The sequence below is a fragment of the Nanorana parkeri genome, unplaced genomic scaffold (assembly GCF_000935625.1).
Source record: "Nanorana parkeri isolate BGI_ZX_2015 unplaced genomic scaffold, ASM93562v1 scaffold1194, whole genome shotgun sequence".
Classification (NCBI taxonomy): Eukaryota; Metazoa; Chordata; class Amphibia; order Anura; family Dicroglossidae; genus Nanorana; species Nanorana parkeri.
In genome coordinates this window covers 80,160-92,139 of record NW_017307462.1, presented here as the reverse complement: position 1 = coordinate 92,139, position 11,980 = coordinate 80,160, and the positions used below count along the sequence as shown (strand labels likewise).

The following is an 11,980-nucleotide window of genomic DNA, read 5'->3' as shown; positions in this document are numbered from 1 at the left end:
GGGGGGGGGCGCCCAAATCTAGTCTTGCCTAGGGCAGCACAAAACCTAAATACACCACTGCATGGACCCAGTCTCTGGGTGAGTGCATGTCAAGGTGGACACACTAAGGCTCACTACCGATAAATTAAGGGTGTAAGCAACCATAATAAAGTACTGTTGCCAACAGCTAAGTGGTCTGTTGCTTTACAAGTGCCTTACATGCTTCTATAGGCCATCACTATGTAGGATAGTTATGTCATCATGATAGCCTGGAGAGCCTGCCATTAGCCCGATGTGCCCTCCCAATATCGGATATGTACCTTCAGGTATTCTTGACCTGGCTCTGACTGACAAATCATGCAAAAAAAGAACTTCAGCAACCAATCGGTAGGAAAGCTGCACTGGGCTAGGGATAGCATCACTCTTATTGGTCAGCAATATGGTGGAGGAGGCAGGGCATAGCAGAGTCAATGCCTCAGTTTCATCATGCACTCAGGCTTGGAGACAGGTCACATGGAAGTGGTCTAATTAAACAGATGGAAGTATTTTAGAAATCTGTGATAGGTATCTTCTAAACCAGGGATGAGCAAACTCCGGTTCTCCAGCAGCTACAAATCCAATTAGGTATTGCAAGACTCTGACAGTGACATGCATGACTCCCAGAGCTGATGGGATTTGTAGCTTCACCACAGCTGGATGGCCAGAGTTTGCTTACCATTGCTCTAAGCCAACCACATTGCCATACACTAAAATTCTAAAAACAAAATGGTACAACCGACGTCTATTGTTTTTGTTGAATAGACAGGCAGACTCAACAACCTTCTCACCTTCTAGTAGGCTGATACATGATTGGGTAAAGTACAATTTGCAGTTATTCATTATACTGGTCCTTAGTGAATAAGACAGACAGTCTTCTATTAACAGATTGGGACCACATATTCATTTTATTGAGAAGAAATGGAAACCTTTACCTGACTTCCAAAAGAAATGTTTGCCTTCTTTATCCCCCAAGTCAGCTCTTACGGGAGGCATTAGCAGAGCCACAAACAACAAGTATTTTTGCACGTTTGGCCAGGGATAGAGGCCCAGGGCCTGGTCATGAATGGGATACATCCTGCCTCTGGATATCTTCTCTGTATACCTAGAGGAATAATACAATGTGATAAATATAATTGAATATGTGTGCTAATTACATTATAGAATACAACCAATCCCATACCTCCCAACTGAGAAAGCACGACACATTTCAGCAAATTTAATTAAGCAATGGACAAACCCCTGAAACACCTCCAGTTATGAAGACCAATAGGATTTTAAATGCCAAAATTACTCGTTACAGATGTATATAGATTTTGTTTTTACCATTACATGTCCCTTCCATTGGCATTTCGAGATAGCAAACCAGGTATTTAAGATATAAGATAAATGTTTTGTGCAAAGTATTTAGTACATCAGACCAAAATTGAGGAAGAAAGAGGTATAGAGGGATTTGGTTCCAAAAAGAAGGACAGTCCCTTCAAATGAGGGATAGCTGGGAGGTTTGCAATTCCAATGATTGAGCTTTGTCACATCATACTTGCTTTCTGCAGACCCAGCTGTTCATGGATCTGGGGCCCAGTTTGTCACACTTCCAGGTACTTTCAATTTCTGATTTGAGTACATTGAGAAATATCCATGAAAGTGTTTGCTTAATCTACTGTATCATGTAATCTGTCGCAAAGGGTCACTTTACACAAACTATACCACTCAGCTGAGAGCAGAATTCCAGCAACTGGACCCAGAGGCGAATTTTAACTTAATCCCCTGATAACTGTGGATAATATAAAGCTTTGAACTGCAGACTGAAATTTTAGTTTAATTAAATTAAACCTGTGCTTTGCCCATGTGCGGCAAAACAAAAGCTTCACTTTAATGTCCCTCTCCCCTGTAGCAAATACTCATGTTCTCACCAATGACTCCATATAGCACCCCGGACCAAAGGAAAAAAAATGATTCTCCACCTATATATGGCAGGAATTGTGGATGGATTCCTGTGATGACGGCACTGGCTAGAAAAAGGCTGGAGTGCGGTGCTTCCAGCTGATTTATATAGCGTATTTTGCGCTCCACATGACAGCAGCTGTAGTTAGTGACAGCTGACACAGGTGGCGCTGTGATTACAGCGCCACGGTCTTAGTGATCACACAGAGCAGGGGCTCTATGGTGAGCTCCTATGCCGTGGTCACGGGTCCCCTAGATGAGCGGGGGACCCCGAAAACCATGGACACGATCGCCGTCGCCGCTTGGTTTGATACAAGTGATCTGATTAGATCACTTGAATTAAACGAGCAGCGGCTCCCACTGTACATTTAGCTCTGCTTGTCTGGAGCAGGGCTAAATGTACAAAAAACTACTCGCCCGGTGCCCGAAACTGCATATCCCGGGTGCCGGGCGATAGGGATTCGCTCCATAAGATGCTCACACATTTTCCCCCGCCTTTTGGGGGGAAATCCGAGAGTGTGTTCGTAATAAGTCCAATTTGTTTGTAAGTCCAACAAAGTTAGCGTAGGTCTCCAGATACTACATATGATGCTTTTACACTTGCTTTTCGGACAACCTAGGCTTAAAAAAAAAGATACTGTACCACTGTACTCTATACAGTACTGTACAGTAAATTACACAAAAGCACACACACATGACAATGTATGCCAGACACGTGAACTAACTTACATGACTAGACATGCGAGCGTATGTTCGTATCTTTGACAGTTCACAACTTGAATGTTTGTTTGTAGGGGACTTGCTGTTTATAGTGGCGTTACAAGAGAGGTGCAAACTGGTGACACCATCATAGAGGGTGATACCAAAATGACTGGCAGCCATTAAAGGAGAACTATGGGGTTAAGGCTTTTCCCCATAGTTCTCCTTAGGGTAACGTGAGGACACAAACTAGCGTCCTCCCGTCACCCTAAGCTCAGTATGCTACTGCTCGTGGTATACTGAGACGCCGCAGCTGAAGCGGATCCCGACAATTATGTCTGGATCCGCCCAGCTGCGTGAGCGACAGCTGGCTCTGCCTATCTAGAGGCAGAGCCAGCTGTACCCACCCCCTCCCCTCACCTCATAGTTCTCCTTTAATCTCACGTTTAGTTTACTAGTTAGCATTGAGATTGTAGTCCAACACAGGAGGGAGCTTGGAGCAGTGGCTACTCTACAACACACGCAAGCACCATGGGGACCATGGTCCTTCCCCAACGGAGAGCAAGGGACACATAGAAAGAAGATACACTTTTGTTAGGGTACTTGAATGCCTTTTTAAGAGATAACTCCTGAGTTGAGTGTCACTTTAATACTTCACGTTATTACACCTAAAACAGGACACAGCACTCTCCTTGACAAAAGTTCCATCATTCTATTTCCCCGTATGTCTATTATTTCTTATGCATCATGCAAGGTCAGCATCTACAGCTAAGACTCGGACCCAGGGCTTATGCGAATATGTTAATCCTAGCGCCTGCAAGGTATTATTTTATGTTCTTTTCCTTAAAGGAGAACTATGGGGTTAAGGCTTTTCTCCATAGTTCTCCTTAAGGTAATGGGAGGACACAAACTAGCGTCCTCCTGTCACCCTAAGCTCAGTATACCGCGAGCTGCAGCTCGCGGTATACTGAGACGCCACAGCTGAAGCGGATCCCGACAATTATGCCGGGATCCGCCCAGCTGCGTGAGCAGTGGCGTCGCTACAGGGGGGAAAGGGGGGGCAATAGGCTATTCCTTGCCCCCCCGTGTGCCCCCCTGCTAAGCGTAGCAGATCGTTGTGGCGTCGTGGGACCTGGAGACCTGTTCACCTGCTGCTTGTGCGGTGTGGCCAGTCAGAGCGGAGGAGGGAGAGACCATTTTCTCAGGGGGGGGAATCGCCCAGTTCCCCTTCCCTCGAGAAAATAGTCTCTCCCTCCGCCACTCTGACTGGCCGCACCGCACAAGCAGCAGGTGAAGAGGTCCCACAACGTCACTTGTATCCGCCCCGATGCCGTCTCCACGGCACACAGCCGCGGAATTTAAAGTATGTCCTGTGCCTCTTGTCAGCTACCAAGGCACACCGCTCTCCATCCTGAAGAAGAAAAAAAAATTGCTACTTACCTCACCGCTCCCCATCCTGAGTTCCACGCTGGAAGGCTGCATTCTTCATTACTTTGGACATTACACTGACATGCTGATCCCCCCACACCTTTGTGTGTGGAATTAGAAGTCTGCTAACTGCAAGTATACCTTTTAAGTTGACAAAGTTAACCCTTCACTGACATTGCTGGGATTGTTATTAATTTGTAAATGTTAAAAGTACTGTTGATATTGGAGTTTGATTTAAAGGAGAACTATGGGGTTAAGGCTTTTCCCCATAGTTCTCCTTAGGGTCCTAGCGTCCTCCCATCTCTCCTCTCCTCCCTGTGAGCTTCCTGACTCGCCGCTGCTCGCCGACAATCAAGGGCCCACGATTCAAAGTAAGTCACTCAGCAACGACATTCTAAACCTTTTTAATGTTTCCTGGTTTGTTTTTTTTTAAAAGCGGCACACTGCAGAATACCAGCAATACAGCAATGCAAAATAACACCATCTATAGAGGACTACAACAAATCCCAGCAATAATACATTATACAGCGCATATGTATTGCGCCGCTGTATAATGTACTATATTGCACACCACACTTTTTTTTTTTACTTCCACCGCTCCAAGCTTGCTCCCGTGATTGACTACAATCTCAATACAAACTAGTAGTCCATCAATGGAGCCTTTTAAAAAAAATCTGATTAATCGAACGTAATAATCGGCTAACTAATCGATTTTGGAAATAATCGTTAGCTGCAGCCCTAGCGTGATCGGCGTGTGGCTGTGGAAAACGCTCCAAGAGACACTTGCTTAACCTTTGATTTCTAAATGCACCCCAAATGCGGCCAGCAAGTCGTGAGGTTTTCTGCTGCGTTTCCATGCATGCAAAAGCAGCAGAAAAATGCATCCCGCACATCGCACAAAATAGTGGAAGAGCCATTTTGCTGTGTTTGCTACGCAGATATCTTTGTAATATCCCCTTCGCACACCGTACCGATGTACCCCAAAATCCAGTAATGTGCAATGTGGATGGCAGACCCATTTTAATGACAGTGATGTGCCACATGTTGGCAGAGATTCCATTGCTGCACACAAAATGTCAGGATGTGTAGAAAAAAGGACAAACAACTGCAATGTAATGTATTATTACAATTACAATAAAGCAACACCTTTATTTTCTGGTAGTACCCCTCCCGACATTAGACTCTGGATCCGCCCCTGCCCGCTAAATTAGGCTGCCACTCCGGGATTCGAATCCTGTATACCGCAACCGCTGAGAGCTGATGGCATCGGAACCTGGTGGTTGCGGTATTCAGGATTGTGGGCTGCGTTGGACATGTTGCAACCATCGGGAGCCAATGCCACGCGCTATTAAATCATCTCCCGGCGGTTGCAACATGTAATCCGACGCCGCCCACAATCTCCCTCTTCGTCTTCTCCATGGTGTTGAGAGGAAATTGCATCACTCCCAGCACTCTATGGTAGATAGCCGCATAGGAGGGAGACATCCAACCATGCACTTCTGGCCCTGAGTCTAACCCATCTGTCTACATACACATAACTTTTTAATTATTGTAATATATATGTAATCTTATTTATATATACTTATTTAGTTTTTTCAGTGGTATGATTTAGTGGTGAAAATTATTAGTGCCCCCCCAGTTTTGACTGTGGTATCTTATGTGCCCCCCCTATATATTGTTCCTAGAGTTGCCACTGTGCGTGAGTGACAGCTGGCTCTGCCTATCTAGAGGCAGAGCCAGCTGTACCCGCCCCCTCCCCTGTCCGATCCGCCAGTCAGCGCTGGCAGATCGGAGCGGGTAGGGGGGAATCCAGCCCCTCCCCTGTCACGGCAGAGAGCTGTGACAGGATTGAGAGCTGAGCGAACGCCGGTATGTGTTCGCTCACCTCCTGATCTACTGAGCCGACCTGTGACAGTCTCATTGTCACAGGTCGGCTAGAACTATGAGGTGAGTTCTCCTTTAAGCATGCAATGTTAGAGTAAGCGATCACTGGGGAAAGGGAGACCCTCCTGCCTGCAGCAGACTCAGATGATGTAATTCTTCCATTATACTTTTCTGAGGCAGACCTTAACAGACACAACACAGCTCCAACACTTGACTGGAACTCATGGACTGATGTTGCATGATAAAAAATAGAGCTATTTAAAACATTATACCGTTGCTGTATATTTTGACAAGTGCAGAATTTGTTCATTCACAATCATAAAGTTACTTTCGCAATGCTTTAACAATTACCTTCCAACCGCCCGACATGGCAAAATTATTTTCATTCTGTTTTTTTTTTGAGAACACATTTTGCTTGATAGATTGTTTTAATAAGGACTCTACATGTATTTTTCATTACAAGCGCACAAAATGAAAAAAGAAAGCACTTTTAGATGATTTAATACCTGACATATTTTTTATAACACTATTTTAAATATTTTCTCTACAATATTTTTACTATGAATCCTGATGATTCCAAATGTGTGTATACAGTGTGTTCTTTGTAAATGTCATACTGGTATAGGGCTAATAAATAACCTTTTATAAAACCGGTGCTTTTTATGTTTTTTTTTCTATTGATGAACAAGATGAACAAAAAAAATAAAACTGGCATTCTTTTCCACAAAGGTGTCTGTTTAGTGGTCATTTTATTTACCCTCACAAATGTTTTAAATGCAATGCTTTGAACATGCATGACAATGCTCAGTAATAAAGAGAGTGTAAACCTTAATTTTCAGCCTTTTTATAATCATGTTTCATTGTATACAGTTTTCTTAAAGTGACACTAAACTCAGGAGTTAAATCTTACAAATGCATTCAAGTACTTTAACTGTTACCGAAAATGTATCTTATTTGTGTATCACTCGGCTGTAGATCCTCAAATCATCTCTGAATTGGTGCTGACACTGTCCTTCCTTCTGGAGGGTGGCTACTTTTGTTCCCCATGGTCCCTGTGTGTGTTGTAAAGTAGTCACCGCTCCAAGCTTGTTCTCGGCACCAGTTCAGAGATGATTTGAGGACCACCCCCTAATAGCCCCTCTCTTTTCATCAAATGTATTCTCGAGCAGCGGTGGTTATAAAGTGCGTATTGGTGCGGTTTCCTGGTAATGAAGGATGCCTGAGACTGTAAAACATTACTGCGCAAGCAAGCAGTCTCTAACTGCGCGGGGACGTCCTGCCCTCACCACGCCATCACCATGCTGTGACTATATATAAGGGGTTAGTGAAGTTATCTTATACCATTGCTGTATGTGTGTTCTGTGTGTGCTCACTATATAAAAGCCGGAGTTGCATGTTTGTGGTTGTCACTATGTCACCCTGAGGAAGGGACCCTGCGTGGTCCTTAAACTTTGGCTGTATGACACTTGTGAAAATTCAATAAAAGTGCTTATACTTCTCACACATATCATTGGGTGCTGGTGACTTCTATTATGGATACACAAATAAGATACATTTTTGGTAATAGGGTACGTAAATGCATTGTTAAGATTTAACTCCTGAGTTTAGTGTCACTTTAAACAAATAGTTTTTTTAATAATCTGTTTAAAGTTTCTTACCTGGCCACTTCTGACAACACTAAGCCACTGCCTCACAATTAGCAGCATTGTCACCCTTCTTTAGTAAAGCCGGCCATACAACAGTAGATTTTCGTACGAACATTTATACAAAACATCTGTTCAGAAAACTTGATAATTCCACCAGAGACTTGGTTGATTTTAAAGTGGAAGTAAAGGAACATTAAAAAATTCCTGATTGGTTGGCTTTTTATGCCAAAAAAAGACTTTGTAAGCCTCCTCTGCCATAAAAGCTTCTTTCTGCCATTCGGCATGCACAGCTCAGCTCAGCACACAGACCCGGAAAGCTGAGATGAAATAACTCCCATGCACATGCACGGAAGTTATATCGTTGCGGCCCAACCAATCAAGAAGCGCAAGACTGGAAACCCTGAAGAAGGCTGGGATGAAGATGGAAGTGCTGGTGAGGGAGGAGCACAGTGCTGGAGGGGATCGCTTTGACAGGTAAGTCTGCCATAATATGCTGTGCATACTAGCACATTATGTCTTAAAGCGCCTGGCTTTCTCTTTTTTCTTAAGCCACTTTACTTCAACTTTAACATTCGATTCTAAAATGAATGGAATTTTTTCCGAACGAAAACCACATTCACTGTTAGAATTGTGTTTCATTCAAGAAAAAATTTCTATCTCGCTTTTTCCGACTTTGTTCATAACTGCAAATAACGGTTGTTGATTTGACCCCAATAGAAAATTAAACGAATGTTCCTGAATTTTTTATAAACAAAATTCTACTGGTATATGGCAAGCTTTGGGCCATGGGCTGCCTGTCTGATAGACCCAATAGGCAGCCCAACAACCAACTAAAGGTATGTGCATAGCAGGCCGACAACTCTGCTGCTCAGTGTGAGGCAGTGGCCTATAATCAGCCTACAAGAGGAAGTGCTGAAACTGTGTAATATATTTACAAAAATAATTTGCTGGAAAAAAAAAAGAAGACATTATGCCAAAAATAATGAAAAATATTTTATTTTGGCTTTGCATTCACTTTAAAATTCCACATTATTATCAAGCATATTGTCGATTGCAAATACCAATAATAAATAAAATAAAAGACATCTGCTGCCATTTACATAATCAACGATGGGAAAGCAAATATCAAAAATGGTAAAAGTTCCAAAAGGACAAGGGCAGGCAATGCATAGAGAAGGGACAAGTCTTATCTGCCAATAGCATGCGAATCTGCGACAGAGCAGCTAACGTGGCTAAGCTTACCGTAAACAAAAACAGCAATTTAATTACCCTACGCAGTAAATAAATTATGTATTTAATCATTCGGTGTGTTCCATCTGCACTCCCCTTAATAAAATCCAATCTAACGTAATTTGTTTCTGATTCATCTGCCTGTAATCTTTATTAGCTCTCCTATTTGGGTTTTAATTTGATGTCTCTGCTACATTATAAAAATATACTGTATATTTAATTTGGTTTACTCGAGCTAACAACACCCTCGTCATTAAAGCAAACGGATGGTGTGAATGCTGAGTACTATAGCGTTACGATCTGATCCGGTGGCAATATGGCAGTGAGATTTTGATGGTTTCAGTTGCTGAATTGCTTAACATTTGGTTAATTATAATCATGCAAAATGCCTAAAGCTAGCGTTATAAAGAGAGTATTAAATGTTTCCTTATGGTGAATAGTATAGAAGATAATACACTATATGGCCAAAAGCCTGTGGACATGTGACCATCTCACCTATATGAGCTTGAACATCCCATTCCTAAACCATGGGAATGAACATCGATTTGGCTCTCTCTTTGCAGCTATAACATCCTCCACTCTTCTGGGAAGGTTTTCTATAACATTTGGCAGTGTGGTTGGTGTGTGGAGGCTTGAGGTCGGTGTTCTGTGAAGGCCATTTGAGATCTTCCACACAGAACTCATCCCACCTAGTTTTTTATCAAGATGGCTTTGTATACAGGAGCACAGTGATGCTAGAACAGAAAAGGGCCTTCACCAAACTGTTTGCCAAGGTTGGAAGAGCACAACGGTCCATAATAGTACCTTTTACCAGAAACACTTGAACTCAATTATTTGAAGCATTGTATTCACATATTTTTGGCCATATAGTGTAAAAAGTTCATAATTTAAAATGAAAGTTCACTCTAAAATTACTCAAGGAACATTGAACAGCCATATAACACACCTTGATAAATGCACAGCAGCATGTTTGAATTATGTCTGCACTCCAGTTGTCCAGCAAAGCAGCACTGGAAGGTGCCGGCCATTTACCTTTGCAACTCACGGTGTCTCTCGGCCCCCTGCCTATCTACATCCTTCATAGCATCGGGGTATTGGAGTAGCATTTCCCAGTTAGGGTTTGCAGTCCACAAGCATGGAGAAGATGAGTGACACCATAAGTTGCACGGTGTCGCTGGTAATAGCCAGCAGTTTTTACTGCTGATTGCTGGACAACCAGAGTGCAGAATGACCTATGTTTGCCCTATGGAATATGATAACTTACCCAATATTTGGCTCAAAGAAGCATCGCTTGGATTGGTCCTATATGATGGAATAGCACTTCTTGATTGGATGTCTGCTATAGTTTCCTTCTGTTCGGCTCATCACAAGGGTGATCGAAGTATATTGCAGCTGAACATTTCTGAAACACCTTGTGCATCACTGTGAAGAGCCGGGTTCCCCTGTAAGACAAAAGTCAAAATGGTAAGTGTTATATTAGTTCATACCCAACTAGAACAGTGTACAATGGGAGAGACAATTGCTAGGTATACACATATAAGGTTTGCTGCTGACTTTCCAGATGCTGTTTTTCTATGTTCCTCTCTGTTAAGAGCTGAACTGTAGGCAGATATGAAAGACTCAAATTAATGCAGCTCTGTATTAATGAATACAGCCTTTCTCAACCAAGGTGCCATGGGGTGGCTTGACATTTTCACACAGCATCTGTGTCTGATGTCAAGGCAGCTGCTGAGGTGAAAGAGGGGGACTCTGATGTCAAAGAGTGGGGCTCTGATGTCAAAGAGTGGGGCTCTGATGTCAAAGAGAGGGACTCTGATGTCAAAGAGGGGGGTTTTGGTGTCAAATAATGGGGCTTTGATGTCAAAGAGGGGGCTCTGATGTGAAAAAGGGAGACTCTGATGTGAAGGGGGGCTCCTAGTATGAGAGGGGGTGACTGATGTGAAAGGAAGGCTGATGATGTAAAGGGGGGAACCCCACTTGCATGTGGTCCCCCCTTACAATCCATACCGGACCCCTATCTTGGATAAGGGTGTGATATGGATTTTTAAGACAAAACATGTTGTCTACATTTTTACATTTATGGTTAATACTTTTTAGACTGGGGTGCCTTGAGATTTTGCTTACTTTTAAAGGCTGCCGTAGCTGAAAAAGGTTGAGAAACGGTGAATTAATACATGTAGGTTTTAAATAGGGATGCACTGATACCGAGTGTTTGTGCGAGTACTCACACTCGCCCAAATACTCCCGATGCTTACTCCGATACCAGAACTTCCAGGATCAGGTAGCAGGGCAGTGAGTCATTACACGCCGCCGGCTTCCTGATTGACCGGGAAGCCGACTCCATGCATTCTTGTCACCAGGGAGCATGGAGCCGGCTTCCCAGACAATCTGGAAACTTGGGGTCGGGTAATGACTCGCCCCCCCCCCGGCTTTCTGATTGGCCAGGAAGCCAGCTCCATGCTCCCTTGTCACGTCGTGACGAGAGACTCTTGGGATATGTGATGTGAACATCCCAAGAGGCCCCAGAAGCACAGGATGTAATTTTTGCGAGAATGGAGGACAGGATGGCCGGCTGGAATGTGAACATAAAAATTCTGAGATATTGGTCCCTAGTCCACGACCTAGTGCAGTGCACATTGGGTATCTCTTTTCCGCTTACCCCATCGGCAATGTTGTTTTGGTTTTTAACATCGGATACAACTTTGGCACTGGGAGTCGTTATCTAAGTAATGTCTATGTGTAAGCGGGGGGCATGGGTAGGTGTGTGTTGCTGAATGTGTGTGTGTAAGTGCAAAGGTGTGGTTGTTGTTTGTTTTTTTGTTCCTTTCAACCTGCGTGTTGCGGTTGTTGGGGTTTGGTGAACCCCATTTTATTTTTATTGAAAGGTTTTTTTTTTTAAATGCAGCATAAACACCTTTTAAAAAAATAATGTTGATGAAACAGGAAATAGTTTTTGCCATTAGGACGTGCAGTCGTGTAAGCAGAAAATAAATATGAAAGCCATGAACAAAAACCTCCTGCTTTCCCCTTTAAATTCAGCATCTTTGCAGCAGATGTGGGATCAAAAATGTATCGCTTTGCTTTCATTCAATTATCAGCTCTTTCCGAATCTTAATAGAACGTATTTTGAAGAA

General features: G+C 43.2%; 1 protein-coding gene across 1 annotated transcript in view; it reads right to left on the bottom strand.

Annotated features, from left to right (window-relative positions):
* Positions 1-10,264, bottom strand: part of THSD7B (thrombospondin type 1 domain containing 7B) — a 294,353-nt gene extending 284,089 nt beyond the window's left edge. Inside the window, exons 1-2 of the mRNA XM_018568480.1 lie at positions 10,111-10,264; positions 951-1,120 (exon numbers count right to left, since the gene is read on the bottom strand). Coding sequence (XP_018423982.1) covers positions 951-1,092 — 142 coding nt within the window. The 5' untranslated portion in view covers positions 1,093-1,120; positions 10,111-10,264. The remainder of the gene's footprint in view (positions 1-950; positions 1,121-10,110) is intronic.
* Between the last annotated feature and the right edge of the window lie 1,716 nt (positions 10,265-11,980).